The 22,133-nt window shown below is 40.9% G+C and overlaps 1 protein-coding gene across 2 annotated transcripts; it reads right to left on the bottom strand.

Moving 5' to 3' along the window:
* Window positions 1-1,152: 1,152 nt before the first annotated feature.
* NFIL3 (nuclear factor, interleukin 3 regulated) lies at window positions 1,153-15,617 on the bottom strand. 2 transcript variants are annotated; one of them, XM_048291856.1, is made up of 2 exons: window positions 15,508-15,617; window positions 1,153-5,135 (listed from the first exon to the last, which is right to left on the bottom strand). In XM_048291856.1, exon 2 carries the CDS (start codon window positions 4,941-4,943, stop codon window positions 3,570-3,572), a length of 1,374 nt encoding a protein of 457 aa, XP_048147813.1. In that variant the 5' UTR covers window positions 4,944-5,135; window positions 15,508-15,617; the 3' UTR covers window positions 1,153-3,569. The 2 variants fall into 2 exon arrangements, with proteins under 2 accessions (XP_048147813.1, XP_048147814.1); XM_048291857.1 differs by lacking the exon at window positions 15,508-15,617 and adding an exon at window positions 13,725-13,780.
* Between the last annotated feature and the right edge of the window lie 6,516 nt (window positions 15,618-22,133).

Below are 22,133 nucleotides of genomic sequence, written 5' to 3'. Positions count from 1 at the left end.
AGAGAACAATAATCAGGAATTGTCAGTTACCTGTCTCCTATTCATGAACAAGGGGATATTTGGCTGTACAGAATACTAATAAAATTTAAATATCACATGCAATATATAACTTTTACTGAAGGCAGAAAGTTGAGAGTATTCAGAAAATCATGTTCGGGCTCAGTATATGTATGGGAATTTCACATCTCTATCAAAATATTGGCATTGATAGAACATGAGGCTATATTACTGTGTTTATACATAATTAAGTTAGGCAAATTTAACAAAGGAGCTGTATTCACACTTCACAGTGTTAATTAGCCACTAGTTGATATCACTAGGAAAAAGTTTATCTTGCTAATTAACAGTCATTTTTCAGACTTTTCTTAAAACTTTCTATGCAACCCTTCACACTAACAATTATCATAAATGAGAATTTATATTAAGTCTCAAAGTTACCAGTTTCTGCATGTGGCCTTCCTTAACACTTGCATTGGAAGACAGACTAAAACGAGAAAGATTCCCCTTTTGCCATGTTTCATGTTGTTTTGTCAGTTACTTGCTGCATTTACAAGAGTTTTTTTAAGTTAGAGGATGTTATGCCAGTTTATACACACTTAGATAAAGCCCATTTTTTGCTCAAAACCAACCTTCTGATGTCCAGCTGAGAGATTAGATGACCAGCCAAGGATACTCTTTCCATGGAGGCTGATTGTTTCCTGCAGTGCCAGGAAGGCAGGTTGGAAGAGCACAGCTATCTGGTCCTACACTTACATAACCATGTACCAGCTGAAGACTGGAGCAGGGCAGTCCCACTGCATCTCTCCCTCCCCGCCCCACAGGGTGACACTCCATCTTTCCCATTTCACACCCCAAGGGGAAGCAGGCTGAAGATGGGCAAGGAGAGTGAGGGCTCTGGGTGAGGAGGCCATCTACACAACAGTTACTGGAGCTGAGGGGTCCAGGGTTGGCAACTGTAGCCAATAGTGGGGCTTTGCATGTACCGCCCACACTCCTGCAGTTTGTACCTTTAACAGGTATGTGAAAGATATTCCAGGTGTTAGATGGAGAAACAGCAACTTCAGCACAGGAAGATTTGTCATCATCTTAAGATAATGCCCCTGTGTTAAACTATGACGATGAACATAATAGAAAAGCATGTTGTAGGTTAGATCTGGTTTTGAACAAAAGACAAATTATTTATTTCTTTCTTCAAATGAAGCATAACACTAAGGTATAAAGGGAGTATAAATAACATCTGATTGTGCTCCTAAGCTCCATGCTATAACTTTCTTGCAATGACATCCTTCAACAAATTAACTACATCATTACTGTTAAGTATTAATTGCACAAAACAGATACACAAAATATATAATGAGCTAGAAAGAGGACAACATTCTTCCATTATGACAAACAATTCTAACAAGAAATGGAAAAGAAAACCAATAGATCTAGGCATACACTGATGGCAACACTGAGAGTTTTAAGTCCTCTCTTTGAACACATTACATGTGATAAATAATATGCAAAATATTTAAAGAATTTTATTGTTGCTTACAGAAGATACTTAGCAAGCAAGGAGACAGTAGCAATCACTGCCTCATGTCTCATATCCCCATCATTCAATGCAAATTTTTACATTTCATGCAATAATCCTGAGCTTATTTTCAGTAACATTGAAATGTCATCTATGTTAATTACCAAATACATACAGAGCCCAGCTATGGGGTCTATTGTATTATTAAGGCATGAAAAAAGAATAGCAGTTTATCAACTCTGAATGCCACAAATACAGCACAGCAGTTAGAAGGCTCAAAAAAGCTCAGAAAGTACCAGTGATTTCTGTGCAAAGGTCCTCCCAGAACACAACTAAATCATCAGCTCCTGAAAAGGCACAGAATCAAATCCTGTCCTCACTGACATCAGGGAGTTCTGCCATTGCCTTGACTGCTGGACCAAGCTTCAGAGCTATCAGGAGTGACTCAGACTCCTCTTCATATCCCCAAAAAATTGACAAACTTCCTCTCACTCAAGTCAAGTATGAATTTAAAAAAACAATACCTACATATTGTTTTGTTCATTAGTATTTTAAGTCTATGGAAAGGTTCAATTCATTATACAGTATGGCAATTAATAAAAAGCCTTTTCAGGAAAAGCTTATTTGTTAGTCTGATTTATTAGTATGCTAAAAGAAGGGGGAAGTATCATGAAAAGAACCTCTGCCAAGTTTATGCTCTATTTATAAATTATTTTTAATTTTAAAATGGAAGATTTTGGTAAGCCAAACCAAGGATATGTGATACAATTCTAGACTCCATGGTTCAATGGCTCTTCTGAAAGACAAAGAGCACCACAGCCCTGTCCAGTCATTGAGTGAAGAACTCATCATCTGCATAAGTTGTAAGGAGCTAGCAGTGTCTAGCTTGTGTAGTTCATCACATAGTCTCTATTCTACATTTGAGAAGTTCTTGCAAAATGCCCTTTAGCAAGCCAGGGTATTCCAGTTCAGTTAATTAAGCCATTGAAACCAGGGACAAATTGCTGGCAAGACTTCATGCATAATTGCATTATGTCCCATTCTGGGAACTAAAATAGCAGATGATCTCCTCTAACTCTGCAACTGCTATTGCCTAGCCTTTGTGTAAGTATTTACCTAGCTGAGCTCAGAGTTTACAAATCCAGTAGCCTTATACTTCATCTACAGGTGGCCCACGGTCTGCCATGGACAGAATGCTGGTATGCAAGAGGGGTGGACTTTCCATGCCTGCACCCCTTGCAGATGCAAGCCACCCCTTGGCAGAGATGGTGCTGTCCAATTCTGTCACTGCAAGGCTCTGAAAACTTTGCAGATGCACAAATCTGACTTAACTAATTTCACCTAAAACACCAAGTTATAATATTGAAAAATTGTTTGTCACACTAAAACATTCAGGAAACTCATTACTGTCTCATTTGAGATTGAAGGAGAAAAAAAACGTTGTTGATATTAGTTACTGGGTTAGAATTTGCAGGGGTTTTGGTTAATTTCTACTAACAAATAAGTTAAAGAAGGCTAAGGCTATAAATTGGTACTGTTTCATTTATAAATATTCACTTCTCTTCTAAAAAACATGTTAAGGAAAAAGGTGGCCAGAAGGATCACACATGTTGTAAATTGTAATTTGGTTGTTAGGCTGTAAAAACCAAAAATGTAAGTGAAGTTGAGCACAGTGTAAGAAAAAACCCAGTTTTTAACTAACAACTTATTTACAAGTTCATAAAATCAACTGAACTGGAGTAGATGTTCTATGTTTGTCACCAATATTTTATTGTAACTGGTAACTTGCACGCTTTGTAGTAGAACAAAAAGAAATTAAAGTTCACTATATACAGCCTTTGTACAGGCTACTTGACTATACTCAAGGCATAGTGATCATAGCACAACCTAGTCTTCATAATAATTTGTGCACAAAAAGACACCAATCAGACATTATGTGAACATTACAGTGAAATGACATCACAAGTCCAGTGAAAATTCAGCATCATACAAAACATATTGATCTACTGCAAATGACATCCTTTAAAACAATAAGCCTTTACTCAGTAGTAAATTAACCAGAGTCTGATGCAGAGATTTGTGTAGTTATAAGTCTTTTAAGTGAAGCAACCTCTGCAGATAAGTTTGCTATGCCCTGCTTCAAATAGAGGTTCTCTGACTCAGAGACATTGTAGATATTGTCTTTTATTTCAACAACTCCAGTTTTGCAACCGCTCTGAATTTTAACGTTGAGCTCCTTCTGATGCCAGAGTTCTGGTTTAAGTGACCAGTCTTGGATATTAGTCACTTGAACCGAGAAAGGAGTGTGAGAAGAATGCACCAAGTTTTGCGCACCATGTTTTTCAAGCTCAAAATGTCTTTTTGAGGACATGTCAATGGGTGACGACAACTTCTGCGTTGCATCATAGTCATTATCCATTGCTTCCACTTTAACTTGCATGGCTTTGGCTTTGATTCGAAGCTTGTGAGGCAAAGCTGAAGAATTCACTTCTGGAACTTTAACTGTTGCATGAACATTTTTATGCTCAACTGGAGAATGAATTGGACCCTTAGGAACCTGCTGTTCGTCTTCTCCATCAGATGACTTTCCAACTACACCATCATCAGTTTCTGATGTTCTTGGGGAATTACTGGAGGACCTATTAACTTGCAAGAGAGGAGGAGAATGTGAGTACACATTAAAGGTAGCTCCCATGTAGTTTGGATATATGGATGCTTTATATGAACCTCTGTCATCTCTTGGCTCTCTCTCTAATTCCATGGGCTCCTGCTTTATAATCTGGAACTTATTTTCGGGACTTCTACAGTTGCTTTGTATACGACTTGGTTGGGTATGCTCTACAGTTGATGTTTCAGATACATCAGACATTGAGCTTTGAGGAGAATGTTTAATGACAGAAATACAACTGCTACCAACTATAGATGGTTCATGTTCATCTACAAATGAGTTAATATTTGATTTGGAACTCTGATAATCTTGAAAATACACAGTTGTTGAGCTACTGAGTTTCTGTATCTCTTGAGCATAGGCTGCAGAACTAATTAAACCAAACTTCAACTTCAACGAAAGCAGCTCTGCCTTCAAAGTGGCATTCTCTTCTCCCAGTGCAATTAGTTTGTTCTCTAAGACAAGGTCATTCAGTCGTCGCTTTTCACGAGATCTTTTGGCAGCTTCATTATTTTTCCGCCTTTTCTCCCAATACATAGCATCTTTCTTTTCATCTGGAATGAATTCTCGCTTTCTCCGGCAAGCAGAAGATTTGCTCTTTCCACTACTTGCTTCAGTAAGAAGTATATCTTCATTTGTAGACAATTCTTCAGATACTTCTGCTAAGGTCGACTTAAGTACCATGATTTTGTCCACGTTGCTGCTTGTGTCAACAGGTCCATGCTCCTTTTTAAGGGTCTGCATTTTTCTCAGCTGCATCAGAAACAATTTGCAGAAGATCTACAGTATGCAATGGAGCAAGCTATCTCCGCAGTACTTCTCACTCCACAACTCGATAAATACAGTAATTTTAAATCCACGCACATTCTTCCTTTTCTTTCATAATATCAGACAGAAGTTCCGTCTAGAACAAAATTTCTTAGTAGATTCAATGGGAATCTTCTTAAAAACCTGAAATAGAGAAAGAATTTTATTACTATTTAGGAATTGCTAGACACACAAAAGTAGCTTTTGACAATAGTTTAAATCCAGCATTTGGTTCATTAAACCTGCTGCAATATGAAGACCGCTCAACACTGAAACAACTGATATTCTAAATTTCATGATATACCTAGAGGTAGCAGATTTGCTTCCAAAACAATTATTATATGATCCAAGGAAAAATCAATTCAAAAATATTTGAGTTTTGACCCTACAGTAATGCTGTCACAGAACCTTACATGATATTGCCAGCCAAACTAAAACCACCAACACTTAACACTCTAGAACACCAAGCACGTTGATGAGCAGCACTGCAAAGTATCCTGTTCCACATTAAAGCATCTCTTCTGAAAACAGGTGTGGTGTATGACTTAGAAATGCAATATATTTGGATCCTTCATGGATTAAAAATAACATAAGCTGATTTTGAGAAGCTGGATGGCTTTCTATTGTCTTAAAATACCACCACTATCCATTATATCTATTAAGCATTGTATCCATCATAGTAATTCAAACTAGCAAGTTCACACACATCATTTGGGCAAGTACCTAATGATTAAAAAATATTGACAAAAAATTGTAATTTTCTCTTACATCTTACAAAAAAACCTTTAAAATCAGTATTGAAAAAATCATTTAATTAGAAACTTGCATTTGACAAATAGTCTTATTATGTCAAAGTTTAATACCATTGAGGCATGGGCACCTCCACTAAACAGTATTTTCATTGAAGTAAAAGTTTAGACCCAGAAGTCTTACCATTAACAAAGAAAAACTAGCTTAACCTTTAGCTTCAGAGATTTTAATCATTAAATTTGAACTTAGGAGTTTAAATTGGCCTTTGTTTTATTTAGCCCCTTTTAATGCAAAAATATTTTTTCTCCTAAGATCATTTGGTCTTGATCTTAGACACAGCTTCTCAGTATATCATTTTCCACAGTCAGTTATGTTCCTGGTAAAATGAAGGTAGTATGCCAAGTGCTTTTATAGAACTGACTATTGAGTCAGCAATCATTCTTGTCTGTACAACCCCAAAAAAAAAGAAAAAAAAATTAAATAATCAGCCACTTCAGATTAATGTCTCTATTTACTGGGACTGTTTTTACAATGACTAATGAAACTAATTTTAACATTAGCAGTCAAGAAAGTTATAAAAGAATTAATGAATTGTATTCTGCCAGTTTCTCTTGTCTTTTCCAGAAGGCGAAGTGGAATGAGTGATGTAGTAACAATTAAGCAGGGTCATAAAGACCAAGGTTTCAAGCTGGGTTCTGTGCCATCAAACCATGCCAACTCTTCTGTCATGAAAAAATTAACACATTTAATAGAACAACTAAGTAGAATTTCCTAAAATTCATGGTTAATTACTGACATGTAACTATTTGTCTTCGATAATACAGCCCTAATGAAAAATAGTTAGAAGTCAGCCACACCAAAGACAGCTTCTAATATTTTAGTGGAAAAGCAGCACCACAAATTGCCATGCTTGAAAAGAAGAAATATACCTCTAATACACAAGCAGTTACATAGTTAGACCCTGATCCAAAATTCTAAGTGGAGTCAAAAGGGAGCTTTCTGTCAAGATAGACAAGAGCTGGATCAGGTTCAAAACAAAAAAAATGAACTCTACAGCAAAGCAACATCTGTGTGTCCAAACTTTCAGTACAGTTTGATTTGCTGAAGTACATGTATAGATATTTTGTCCATTTTACTGATACATGTAATCAATTATTTAATTGATATGTATACAATTTTAACCCTAGTGCAACTCAACACTTCAAAAATCATTGCTGAAAGTGTAAAACAAACAAACAAAAAAAAGACCACTTGACCTTTTGTCATATGAGTAGAATATTCAGTCTCCGTAACATCATTTTACATTAACAGAATACTGTGACTTTATTTCATTATCCTGTGGAACTGGGAGCACACATTTGCCGATCCCTAATATCTTGATACACTGCAATCACTGTATTCAGTTGTACCAGTAGCAAACACCTTCCATGGCACGCAGCAGGAAACAGTGTATCATGTACTGAATACGTATGAAATCATCACTCGTCTCTTAGCATCTGTATCTCTGCCAACTCTCACCTAAGCAAAAAGTGTTCAAAACAACTTCTGTGAAATTTCATGTCCTGACCAATTCAGAGCTCTTATGGAACAATACTAGAGAGCTACACTTAAACCCAAATGTTTGTTCTCCCAGAAAACACTCATGAATATGCATACATCATCACTATTATTACACTATATATGTATGTATATTCCATATACCCTAGAACATCTATACTTGCTTGAATTGGTAGCAACAGCAAGGAACTACTTATAGAACCACTGGATATTTTAGAAGAAAAAAAACCATGCCTACACAGATTTAATACCTTTTTTCTCCCTATAAGATTCCCATCTTTTATTTCAACATGATATAAAAGCAATGTTTAGTCTTGAACAAGACTGTATTAGGATGAGAATTCAGCCTGTGTCTTCCTGTATGGTGCCCAGCTCAAAGTTATTCCACTTCAGTGTTTGTCCAACATTGTGGTCTAGGAAAAATACTAATAAATGGTAATAATAATTAGCAAAAAGTTTTTGGATTGTGGATTGATTTTTTTCCTAAATGAATGTCGACTAATGACATAGTTCATCAATAGGACCATACTGATGGATAAAAACTCGGCTGCATGTCCAAATATCCACCTGCAAACCTAACACTGGTACTGAGCTGCACTTAGCCCAATAACCTGCAGAGTTCATGTGCCTTGTTCCATAGGACATCTGCAGATTGTACACTGGAATGGCCAATCTGCTCACTGTAGCACTATTAACTCCCTTTTTGGCCAGTCTCCCTCCTGTACACATTGTTCCTGGCACAAACAAACAGAACTTAAGTAGCATGCAATCTACAGCAAATATTAAGCATGTATCAAAATGACCGTGTTTTTGCACGCAATATTCAACTTTGCTCTCTGCCAGAGTCCATCAGTAAAGCTGTCGAGACAGACATGTAACCCACTGACATAGTCATATGGGTTTGCTCTCCATGCAGTTAGACCTAATGCCATTACTTTAGTGAATTAACAAAACAACAATAGATCTTTAACTCTTTCTATATTGCTCGAGCACTTTTATTATGGTAACTGGAATATTATGGTAAACTGGAATTTACAAACAGGAGTCAAAACCCTTGTTTATGAATACTTCTACATGTGGATCAGCCCAATGCTGAGTCTGTAAACAAATTAAATTCCATCTGATGAAAATGGCAACATGCCTTCAATGGAACCAGCCATTTCACTTCACTTTACTTGCATTTTATAATTCCACTGGAAAACATGAGTATTTACACATAAATTAATGAACTGTAATGATTCCTCTGACTACATTTCAAATTCCAATATTTTCCCTTATGACTAATTTTTCAATTGCTTTATCACTCCCTCATAAAGTGTAATAAAACCAACATTTGGTTGGTTGATGTTAATGGCATTGAGTGCCAATTCTACAATGTAATAACACTCGACCCTATTAACTTAATTACAGAGCCAGTCTTGCTCCCACAGCGATTTTGCCATTGGCTTCAACAGAAGCAGAATACAATCCCAGATCCAAGTATTAATGAGACTGTTGTATAGGACTCATGCTATTGAAGCAAAAAATTATGTATGCAGAAATCACAAAAAATTAATTTATTTGTGGGACTTAAAAAAAATACTGAAGTGACAACATAGCACATTCAAGATCTGATCCTGGGGATTTTTGTATTCTCACTGTAATAGTAACTGAAAGGTCTCAAAGGTTGCAGGACAGGGCCACAGTCTTTCTTCTGTGTAATTTAATTACATAAGTCATGTCTGCTTTAGGGAATGCATGTGGACTTCGTCATGTACCTAAGCTTCCCCATAGAATAACTGCACGTTTTTATTTATACTTAGCAAAATAATTCATGGCATTTCTAAGCATAATCTTTCAAACATATCCTAGGATAAAACGACTGTTTAATTCTACAGCTCTAGCGTTTTGATAGTGATTCTATCAAACTAAATGAAATCCCATTTCTAGCATTGGATGCTCAAACACAATTCAATTTTGTATCATTGTGTCTATGAAAAAAATATATATCAGTCCTTTAAAAAACGAAATAAAAATTAGGTATAGCTTCTTGTTTTAGAAAAAGACCACATGCCTCTATCATCACCACCACTATTTGGCACACTCTAGAAAAACAATTGTGCTCGTATTGATGTCTCTGCTTACTTTTAGTTGCTGTTGTCCATGTTTTGAATAGGTATCATTAATTATATTACTGCCACCATTCTGCCAGTTTATCAATTTTGAAAATCTGGCTACATACCAGATGAGCTGCTATAGAAGTTCTTTATAGATTCCACAGTCACCAGTTTGCATTCCAAATTTTGAAGAACTGAAAGATACACTTTGCACTTTTATCTTCTGAAGTGTTCTAAAAACAGTTGCTATCTATCTCACTACTTTTATGAGGCACAGAAAAAACATCATTCTCATTGCACATGTGGGACAGGAAGCTGAGTTTAAGCTCAGGTGGTGCATGCACAGCCTCCCTAAACACTGCTGAAAAATTTTGTAGTTACTCTACCTCTACTGCTTTCCACAGACAAAAATTATGCCACAAAATTCTGCACCTATGATTAGGTCTATTATAATTCAGAAATCCTCTCCAACAGAGAGGATTTCCAATCTCCACTGAAATCCTTCAACATACTTCTTCTTGCCCTTTACTGACAACAGTTCGTAAGTTTATGTTCCTGTTAAAGAAAAGGAATGCTGACTACTCTGGAAGAGTGATATTCCTGGGACAGATTTGTGGGCCAGAGGGTAGAACAAATGAAGCTAAAACTTCTTGAAAAAACCTAGGTGACTGCATTTTATGCTACAATGGACAGGTTATCCACGGTCACAAAGGGGAAAAGCATTTACAATACAAACATTACCACCAATTTCTGCTGTTACATAGTAACACACGTAAGGACCATTAATATGCTACAATAACATGGAGCAATGCACAACTATTGATCCTGTACACAGTGTCTTTTTCCTACAACTTCATGGACATCTTAAGTGCTTACTGTTTCAGGACCAATGTGTAATTAGGTCAGTGGAACACTGATGATGATAGCTTTGTACAAGATGACCCACTTTTGCTAAAATGTTGATCGTGTTATTGAAAGAAAAAAATGGAATATGTCCACAAAATATATTCCATTAGGCCCATCAGAAATCATTTATTATGACACTGTTCAATCAAATTTAAGAAAAGATGAGTAGGATTATCATGGAACTTGAAATACTATTGCAAATTCATATTACCTGACTCCACATTGTAGCCACAAAGCTGATGTCATATCTAATTTTTACAAAAGGCTTTCATTGTTAGAAAAATTACTTAAGTTACTGTTTATCTTAACTACAAATTAACTCTTTAAAGTGCAGCCTGCTTACCAAAGGTAAATGACACAAATACAATTAGTATTTGGAGAGCACAAAACATATGTTAAGGGTAGCTGTTGTTCAAAAAAAGTCAGTCAAGCTCAATAGGTGCAAATTTGCCCCATATTTTCTTCCATTTCCTTATGAAGCCAGTATGATTCTGCTAGATCTGTTCATTTTTCCCAAAACAAGGTCTGGTTTAAATGGTGAAAAACAAGATCTAAGTATATTACTAATTGCACCAGGAAAAAATTTAAAACTGAGAAGGAAATATATATATATATATATAGTAAATATTTAATTTCATATATATAATATGTATAGTATGCACATGTAAATATGCAATTTAATAAATATCATATCACTTTCCAGTATTTTTAATAAAACCTCAAGAGAAACAACTGTTACTGAAGTTACAGTTCTATGACAGTATGTTTCTCATTTCAGTAGCTACTTGACAGCAGGAAGAACTAGACTGCAAAAAGCTATAACTTAATAGCAACCATGTTCTGGAAATACAACCTCATGTTTCCCTTAGTTACAAACCATAAAAAAAAAGGCCCACAAAATCAAATATTAATTATTCTGACAACAAATAGCTTTCTATTATTGAACTGTGTTCTTAAAATGCCAAGCATGGAGCAGACCTTCAGCTGACCTAAATTTATATGGCTCTATTTAAAGGCAGCAGAATTATGTCAATTAATCCCAGCTGATGCTCTAAACATGCATCTTGTTATATAACAACTGAAGTAAATATTAAAAAAAACCACTGGCTGTAAAATGTTATCTACCACTCACTGCAAACAGAGCAGAGGAATAGCAATCTTTAGAGCTCCAATTCTGTGAGATGGTGCAGACCACTGCCCATGCTGAGCATTATTTTCTTTGGTGGGTTGCATTCCACTTGTAAAAAGAAGTCTTGCAGCACTGGCACCTATATTGTCAGCTGTTGTGCAGACACCTCTGTAGCAAAAACTGGTTAATCATTCAAATATTGCAGGACAGACTGAAAATTACACCAAGGTGGAGCAACTCAAGAGAGGGAAAAAAGCCATGTCCTAAATAAGGCATTCCTTCTGATAGAATATAGATTTATTTAATATCTGTAATGAAATTCAATCTCATAGTATGCTATTTTGGACATGGACCAATTCAACAAGTGTATCAGGAAAAAACAGGGTGTCTAAGGTGGCTTTAGATTAATTTCAGATCTACCTTCTAATACAGTTTTTTAGTAATGTTGCTTCTATCACATTTTTAGTCAAGACCAAGTATTCCCTTGCTTACACAATCTTATTTTTGACAGTCATGCTTATCATCAGTATTAGACAGTTACATTATCTTGTAGCTACTAAAAAAATATTTTCAAATACAGTAAGGTAATGATTTAATACTGTAAAATACTAACACAGAAATCAATTGTCATTTTCTTTTAGAATGGACTGCAGGAATTGGCCATCTATTTGCATTTTTTTTCTATTACATAGCCTAAGCACATTTATATCTCATAACTGGCTATAATGATCATGGCAAGGTCACCTAGAAGAGTCAATTAAGCTGATGAGTCAGATACATTGCTTAACAGTGTGTAATAAGACTCAAACAGAAGATTTTATTGTTCATATTATTGCATCACAGTGATGTTATAACAGCAGCAAGATTGCTGGCTGGAAAAAAACTATTGCATAAGGATAGTTTGCATAACTATTTGTTAAAATAAGTCAATTTAAAATGAGTTAAAGGTTTATTTCATTTAAGAGTTTTATTTCAAGATAAAGGATTGGGAAAAAGCAGCATGGTACTGATATCTTCCTTAGACTCTATTTCAACAGAAAGAATGTCTGTATGTTCTACAAATTTCATCCAAAATAAGGCAAATACTGTTCCTTCTTAAGATGAGATAATCTGTGTGGAGGTCATGTAAGTTCATACTGCCCATGCAAAGACTCTTAGCTTTTTGACACCTTCACATCAGTTTCTTAAAAACAAACAAACAAAAAACCCAAACAAACAAACAAACAAAAAAAGCCCTCCCCAAACCCCAAAAGAAAATGCAAAACATCCCCCACCAAAACAGCAGAAACTTGAGGCTTCGCATGCAAATCCAGGAAGCGGGATATTTTAAAAGCTAGTTAAGAGTCCTTTGGAGCATGAGTTAAAAATATAAAGTAAATGAAAGTGGAGGCAGAATATTCCAAAGCATGTTAGCACTTTAACAGTCAAAGACATCTGTAATTTGAGAACTTTTGTAACAATAACTGTTACTGCCAATGTTATTAACGATCCCTAATCAGTAGTCCTTGATCTTATTGGTTTAAATCATGTCTTTGGGCCAAAAAACCAAATCCTTATTCATTCAAGTTTCCCATCAAAGTCAACATTTTGGTTGAATAAGGACCATAAAAGCGATGCACGTGCAATATTTTAAACGAGGCTCTGGATTTAATTAATTACTGAGGAGGGCAAAGATAACTCAAAGTAGGTTACGTACACACTGGAGCAAACATAACGAAACTGAGTGCAATCATTCACGTTACAAGGACAATGAAAAAAAATAGGGTTGTTTTTAGCACACCAGTAACTCCAAAAGAGCCCACTATGAAGGCTGTACTTGGCCCCAACAATCAAGTAGCAGAAAAGTTTATGCAGTTACCAAGAATATTACATTTTTTAAATACTTTGCTGCGACTTCCTGCAGCAGGTACAACGAACATAAAGCCCGTGGTTGGGGTACTTAGCTGGGAGGTTTTTGGTCAGAAGCACAGGGATGTTGATTTGATCTATTCGAGAACCGTTTTAGCCACCAAAAAATTTTTTAAAAAAATTAAAAAAAATAAAAATCACCTCATATTGAAAGATAAGTTATAGCTAGCAACTTTCAAGCTACACTCCCGTCGAGGACACAGCACAAGCTGGCCCCGGAATACAAAACATACAGCCACTGCGACGCCGAAGTGACTTGGGAAAAAAATTACAGAATTGGGCAATGATGATTATTTCCTTCTTTTTTCTTTTTTTTTTTTCCCCCTTTATGATGTTGTTGTCGCTCGTTACGTAAGAAACGAACGAAAACGCCCATCTCGTGCCTACCTGCGAGGGCCTTTGTCTGACGATCCCTGCCTGCAGGCGACGGTGGGACTAGGGGGGTGATGGGCAGCGGGGTGGGGAAGCTCCGCGGGGCGCGGTGCGGGGCCGAGCTGCGGGGAGGCGGCGTCCGCCGCCTCCCCGCAGCTCGGCCCCACACCGCGCCCCGCCACAAAGGCTGCCCGGCTCGGCCCCGCGGCCCCCTACGTGACCGGCGGCGCATGGCCCCGGCCCGCTCGGCCCCGCGCTATCAGCCCGCCGCCCCCCCCGCCGCCGCCGCCCCAGCCCAGAACAAAGGGCTGAAGGGGAGCGCCAGCGCCCCCAGCCCTCGCTCGCCCGCCGCCGCCGCGCCCCGTCGGCCGCCGGGGAAGGGAGGCAGCGACGACCCCCGCGAGCCTCAGGGAGGGGAAGGTGGGCGAGGAGGAATCGTCGGGCTCCGCTCCCCCGCCCGCCGGGTCTGTCACACTGACCTACTACCGGCGGCCGCCCCCGGAGCCCGGCTCCGCTGCCCCAGGGGGGACGGCGGCACCTGGCCCCCAGCCCGCCGCGGCCGTCAGGGCACGGCCGGGACGGTTGTTCCGCTCCCGTCCAGCGCGGCTGAGATATCCTGTAAACGCCTATCTTCCTTAAATTAAGCTGTTCCCGTTTGTTTTGGTTTGTCGTTTTATTTTTTTGAATTCTTTTTCTTTTTTTTTTTTTTTTTTTTTTCCCCCCCACTGAGATACCGTACCGGAGAGATGGCACGGCGTCTGGGCGAAACGCCTTCCCTAAAAATACAGCCTGATCTAAAATGCCTCTGAAGGCGTGGAGTTAAAAATCCGAGCAAATGCCTCGAACGTCTTACACACGCACGGCTCTGGAGAAAAGACCAGAAATAGCACATGAAGCCACAATTGCTAAAACGCGAAGGGGCTAAATATAGACCCAACACAAATCTCGTTTTAAGGCACCCGGCACGCAGCCGGCGAGCGCGCCTCGCCTCCCCACTTACCCAGTTGTCTACTTCCCTTAATAAACACACTTTAACAAAACCTGTTACAGTTACGGGTTTGGGGGGCTTTTTTTTTTTTTTTTTTTGGGGAGAGATTGTCCTAGTTTCTTTGTAGGGAGATTATAAAATCGCATAATTAGCTCCCTCTTCCCAGCCCGGCTGCCAGCAAATTTTGTGGTTACATAATGCAACATTTCCAGGAACTATTATGCGCTCGGTCCCGCAGCGCCTAAAAAACAGCGACAAAAAGTGACGGAAAGGGCTGGCTGACACAACCGCAGCCCCGGTCCCGGGCCGCTGCCATTGATCCCGATTGCCCGCGGGCAACATGCCCCCACGACGCCCGAGAGACGGCTGGGTCTGGCCGGCGGGCTCCGGCAGCAACTCCCGGTGGTTTTGTGGCCGAGGCACGGCTGGCGCTGCCCGGGACCCAGCCCTCCGCCCCGCACGGCGTCCGCCGCGGCAGCTCCGCTCCCCGCCAGCACATTATGCAACGCGGGAGAGCCGCTCCGGCGGCTCTGCCCGGGGTTCGCTGCGGGGACTCGCGGGGGGCAGCGCGGCACGCTAGGAACGAGCACGCTCCGCCAGGGAAAGCCGTCGGCCGGCATCTCCCGGGCTGCCTCCCGCGCCGCCACCATTCCGCCGAGCCGCCCGCCGCCGCGCAGAGCGCGGACCCCTCCCCGCCCGGGGCGGCCGGAGCCGGCTAGGCTCGCCTTAAGCAACAGCCGACCCCCGCCCGAAGCTACAGCGAAGCACTGGGCGGGCACCCCAACTTTGTACGCGCGCCTTCCTTCCTACCTGCGGCGCACCGCGGAGCGCCGAGCATCCCCCGCCCCGCTCGGGCGAGGCGGGCGGCGGTGCGACGCGGAGCGGAGCGGGCGCGGTGCTGTGCCGCGCCGTGCGGGCGCAGCGGAGCGGCGGGCGGGAGCGCGCGGCGGCGGCGCGGAGGGATGTGTGTTAGTAGGTCAGGGCTGCGCGGCGCGGGGCTCATAGCCCGCATGCCGGCCGCGCCGCGCCGTGACTGGCGGGCGCGTCCGGCCAATCGGCGCCGGGCGCCGCCGGAGGACGGCCAATGGGAGCGCTCGGGGGCGGGGCGGGGCGGCGCGCGGGGCGGCGCGCGGTACAGTAGGTCTATGTGCTGCGATTGCATAACCGCCGGCGGGGGCGGGGGGGCGGCGCGGGGGGTGCCCGCGCTTACGTAACCGGCGCGGCGGCAGCGCGCTGGGGGGCGCTCGGCCCGCGCAGCCTCCGCCCGCTGGGGCGCGGCGGCTCCGCTCCGGCGCGGCGGGGCCCTAGCTCCGCCTCCCCGCCCCGCGCTGCCGCCTCGGCTCCCGCCGCGGTGCCGGGGTGCGCGGCGTTAGCGGGGCGTGTCTGCGCGGCGTGTGGGAACCGAGGCCTCGGCCCCGCCGTCCCCGCTATGAACAAGGATCCGGGAGCCGCGCTCCCGAGGCGCGTACCCGCCGCCTCGCCACACACACGGGCGGTCCGCCGGTGGATCGCGCTGCGGCTGCTGTCACTCGCGGAAAGCAGTCGTGCTAATCGTAGGAGGACGAGGAGGAGAGAAATGGCAGGGGGGAAGGAGCCCGCTGGCGGCCTTGCCGGGGCGCCGCCTGGCCCTGGGCTCCGCCGGCGCCAAGGCTTGTCCGCCGGCCTTCGTGGCCGTCAAGGCTGAAGGATTTCAGCAGTGTTGCTTCATCTCCGCCCGCGCCCCTGAGCCGGCAGCGCTGAAGGGCTGCGCAGAAGCGGAGACGCACTTTGGAGAAGGTCGGTCCCGCTGGGCCTCCCGGGGCGGTCCCCGCCCGCAGCCCCCCGTCCCCGCATCCCGAGCCTTGCTTCCCGATGAGCGGAGATGCCATGGGGAGTCTGGTGCTGGTTTGCCCCCTGTTTAACCTCCGTTTTAGAAAGTGACACATGGCCATCAAGAAATTCAGTTCTCATCCCAGAACGTGTTTGAATGTGCACACGTTTGATTAGGTGTGAGATATGCATCTTCCTCATTTTTATCCTCACAGAAGGTTTGTATCTCCATCTCTTCTTTTTTTCCTTTCACAAGTAAAATTTAGGGAGACAAGAGAAATTTTTTTTTATTAAATCCTAGTTCCAGAACATAAACGATTCCTGATTTCATTCTGTTAAGCACTTGCCGAAATAGTATAGTCCTCACCAACACCATCCTGTTATATTACTCTGTCATCCTGTATTTATATGTCAACAGAGATAGCCCTCTGGAGTAAAGCAAACCTAACAGAAAGCAACTTCAGAGTATATTTTTGTTTATCTCAGTCCTCAGTCTTTTATCACATGGACCCATAATATCCCTCCACAATAAAATCTAAGTGTCTTGAATCCATTTCTATCTATCTCCCTGGATTATTTAATATGAAAGATCTAATAACCTTTACTGACATTGGTTTACCCCTCTTCCTTTCCTGTTTCTAATATCTAGCATATGCAGCCTTGTTAAAGGTAACAGACTATGGAGCCCACCGTGACTAGAAAGGGGACTCAAAAGCAGCCCAAGTCTGAGAGATCAACCACTGCCTCCACCTGGAGGCTGCACAGTCCTTTTTTTTTTTTTTTTTTTTTTGCCATGCTTCCACTTGCTGGTGGATAACAGACATGCAGAGACAGTTGGCATGCTACTGGAAATATCAGACATGAGATCCAGCAATAAGCTTGAAGACCTGCTTGCTCATAAATATTGGTGACTTACTTAAGGTCTTAGGCACACTGAAGAACCTATGTGAAGAATCTTGTGCAGCACACATTGTGTACCACACATTTTGTACCAATCCGATGCACTGAGTTCACGGGACTGTCAAAAGCCAAAGTAAATCCTGAAATTTCAGGCAGTTTTTAAAATTAAATGGTGCATATTGTTTTCACCATGACAAATGGTTTCTGAGGAATCCTGGGCATACACTTTTCAAAACTTTAAGTCTCGTATCTAGGAAAAAAAAGAAAAAGCACTAATGCAAATTTGCCTTCATGACTCAGGTTCTTGAAATTCTAGAATTCTAGAAAGAAGTCTCCAAGGCAAATAATATCCTTCCTATGTGGGTGGACAGTCTTGGAAATAATATTCCAGATGGAGTTTGGTCGCCTATTTGCTTATATGTTTGTCACTAATTATAATCAGCCATAAAAACAGACCTGATCTTTCTCCCAGATTAGTAACAAAGATGTTTCCTATATTTTACGCTGCTTCTACTCAGTGGAGGTCAGGAGAGTCAAAACCTTTTACAGCAAAACCTGGTCTTACTCTCCAAATCTTACAGTGGGAGCTTGACAGATTCAGGGATAAAGTGGATATAGGGCCAAATGCTGGTGTGGCTGAAGGAACATATTCACCATTTTTCCACCTCCCCTGAAGTACAGAAAAAAATAGCATGGATGAAAGCCATAGCTCTGTGCATTCTGCACAAAAGGAGTCTAAGGCTTTTGGGAAAACTGTAAAAAAGACAATCATTCTATGATTATCCACCTCTGCTGATTTTCCTATTGGAGGGATGAAGTAGGTCATGAAGATATTTAGATAAATTCTCAGCTGACTATAGCATGGCATGACTTACACCTGCTTTTGGACAGCACAATATTAACTTCAACTCCTTTAGATTCATTGGTATTTATTGCTACATGACTTAAACTCTCTTAACACTACCTCTGATTTTGGCTTAATGAGTATTGCTAAGGCTACACTGAGTCATAGTACTACACACAAGGTCTAGAAAAGGCATTTGAATAGTAAGTAACAGAAATATAACAGAAGTAATGCTTGTCATCTCTAACATTGGTTGACTCCTTGGCATTCAGTTGTGTCAATGCCTCTTGGGCTTTCCATAATATCAGCTTTGAATATGACCCAACCTGAAATTTAGAATCAGATGAAAGTAAAAGTTCCAGTGCCTCCAAAGAAAAAAAGCTTTAACTCCTCATGTTTATTATAGTCCACATATAGTACAATGTAATAATTGAAATAAATCTGGAGCAAAATAAGAATGTTTCATAAGGTTATGCTCTACTAAACAGTTTAATGATTTATTTATATGTATATACACACACACATACTCTCTGAAATTAACTGAAGAGATGGTGACTTCTGCTATTATCCTTGGTTCCTTTGCATTGCTTTCTTTATATCTGTAGGAGGTTTACTGCATAGTAATGGAATTACAGAAAACTATATTCACCAATCTTTTTATATATTTAATGTGATCAATGCTCAAAAATGTTTAAGACTAACCAAGTCCTCCAGGGCTTCCTGCTCAAGAAGAACAGTAGTGAAAGTTCCATAAAATAGATGATATTGTGATTTTATAAAGATCAAAGGCAGAAATAAAATGCATGAAAGAAAAAGGCAAGTCATTTGACTACAGTTCAAAGTATTAATCAAAATATTTCCATGCATCTGGGAACATTTGTGGAAACTGTTCTGGAAAAATATTTGTGCTGTAATGTACTCTTGCTAAAAGCAAACCCAAGAGAAATAGATGTTCACATTGTAACTTAGGCAGACATAAGTGAGGCAATGTTTACTGGAACTGTTAAGTGTGAAGAAACACCAAAAATTGCACAATAAGTGCATGGACTAAATAAAGAAAATTTACATGATACTTTTGCACTGCAACAGCCAACTTAAGCCTTCATGGCTATTCATATGACAAACTAAGAAGGTTATGGTGTTTGAGCATTTTAGACAGTCTAAAAGCAAACAAAAATGTCCTGGTTTTTAGGTCACAAGCACCAGTTCTGCCCACAGAGCCAATGGCATATTACCCACTTAGATTGAGAGACACTATGGAGAACAGCAATATCTTCAGGACTGATGGAAGTATCAGATTTCACGTGAATATTTTAAACACAAAAAGAAGCATTTTCAAAAAGGCTCTTTTCATTAATGAACACATTTGCTGCTAATGTGTACAACATTGCCCTTTCTGAAACTCCTGAGATAGTGCTACCAATGTTGTGGAAAGTAGAAACATGTAGCACCATTCATTTTCAATATTGGACTGGAAATAAAATCACTGGAAAGCCCTCAAGAATGTGAAAATGTGCCATTTTATGGAGTGTATAGTATGCATATAGAAAGCAGGAAATGCTAGGAATATCACTGAAAAGACAAATTTTAAAAAGAGATGAGCCCTAGCTTCCCTCCTCCTATAACTGAGCAGCAGACATGATGAGTAGGAAATCTGGAGAGCACCACATAAAAACACTGGAGAGGGAAAGCCAGCAGGCACCCTGAGTGACTGAGATGGCAAGGCACACCTTACACCCACATTAATTTGAAAGGAAGGTGGAGATGACACAGGTAGGAAGAACAGCAATTTCTCATGGCCAACAACACAGGAGGGAGACAAGTGACAAGTCATTGCCATTAGGAACTGTTTCAGTATGGCGAAACAAGCTCACCATGCTAAGTTCTATTTGCAGCACCTTGCTCAGAAATTGCCAAGGACCAGTGGGGTTTGACATGTGTACTTACTCAGAGCTGCCTCGCTGTTGACATTTGAATCACTCAGATTAAACGAGACAGGCCAATAACTTGGAGGATTTTGATCTGAAGTGAGGATTTCTTGAGAAGTAAGACTAGCTCTTCTAGAAGGGGCCTAAAGGTCCTTCATGTCCAGAGGCTCTCCCAGTCTGCAGCAACTGAAGCAACTGCTGTTGGAATCTTTTCTAAAGCCCCAGCAAATGAAATTTTCTGACAGAGACACAAACAACTCCCTCCAGCACCTTTTCACACTTTCCCTTTGAACAGTTTTCTGTCCATGTGGATATGAGCAATCTTATCTCCAAAACAAAATAAAATTTTCTTGAATAAAAGTTCCCCAAATGACAGAGTTAACACAAACCTCATTCAGTTAGTCATCTAAATGAAATTACGCAAAAATGATAATACAAGTCACAAAATTCACTGCCTGGTATCCAGCAGAGCCAAGACAATGGAAAGTCAAAATTCTTAGTCAGAGTCTTTTCAATATGACCTAACACTATTAGCTGCTACTTTTCTAGTCATCTACTTTTCTGCTTCATTCGTCATACTCCAAAGTGAGAAATGTGTAAAGAAACCAGTGGGATGGGGGTTTTTGGCAGTCATTTCTTCAACACAATTGAGACTTGGTCTTGCCATTTAATCTTTGTTCACATTAGTCATCCCACTGACTTTGATGACTTGTGATTAATCCTGACTTAAGTCACAGCATTAAATCTTTAAGAAATATACCTCATTTGATTTACCAAAATGTTTGGAAGCCTGTGTGCTTGACCACTGCAGGCAGAAAGACACTGAGAACAGGTATTTCCTATGATGTGTTTTGAGATAGGAGACTGAGAGCAAATATCTCACAATGGATTTTTACAGCCACCATAATAACTAAGGATAGTAAAATGCATATTAATATACTGAGCAGTTGGCTCTCCTATGACAGTAATTATCAGTGAGTCATTTGGTGAAGCCACTATACTTTGCAAAATAGTTGGAAATGTGTTCTATTGAAGCAAAAATTGAATAGTAAACTTAAATACATGAAGAGCTATAAAAAGTTTGTTACACAGCAGTGATTATCAGAAAGACAAGAAGAAGCCTTTGTTCTGTGCAGGGGATGTTTCTGCTACTGTTTTGTGGTTATTGTACACTAAAGCTGTGCAAGCACTGGACAGGATTAATTATAGCCTTTTGGAGAAAATGGAGTATAATTCTTAGCCTTAGACCCTTGCTCTAAAGGAGAGCCTGCAAAACACCCTTAGCAGAGATCACTGAGAAGCATGCTCTTGGTTGTTCAACAGCTGTTGTTGCGTGGTGAGTTTTGCTCCTGAAATTCTTTGCTCTGCTGCTTGGTAACCTTGGAGGACCAGACATTACATTGCTGTAATTCCTTTTCACCCTCAACATGCTCAGGTGACAGAAGTTTTTCCTTCCACGAATGCAGAAGGGAAGTATCTTTCTTGCCCATGAGTCTGACTGGGACCCAGAAATGTGGGAAACTGGGACCGCTACTGCTCAAGTCCAGAGCAGGGATTTGTCTGATAGACATTTCGAGAAATCTCTACCAACCACTGCTGGTATAAGCCTCTTTTGCACTGGTGGCTTCCTACTTTTTGTCCTGCAGAGTTGTAAATCTGGCATCCAGAAGGGTGGATAGAAAGTGGTCTAATATGCAGAAAAAGACAAAAAGAGCAAAAGTGAGCTTGCCTTTTGTAGCATAGCCGTCAAGACACCATGGGAGAAGGGTATCTGTGTTTAAATACTTACAGGACAGTTTATACACTGAGCTGGATGGACCCTATCCTGAAGAACGTCCTGTATTAATAAATGTACCTGTGGTAATAAACAGATAGTCATCATGGATTTTGAGCCATGGATTCATAAAATAGTATTGTGGGTGACCCTGGGTGGATGCCAGGCACCCACTGAAGCC

This window comes from Corvus hawaiiensis, chromosome Z (assembly GCF_020740725.1).
Source record: "Corvus hawaiiensis isolate bCorHaw1 chromosome Z, bCorHaw1.pri.cur, whole genome shotgun sequence".
Lineage (NCBI taxonomy): Eukaryota > Metazoa > Chordata > Aves > Passeriformes > Corvidae > Corvus > Corvus hawaiiensis.
This window is presented reverse-complemented; position numbering and strand designations above follow the sequence as displayed.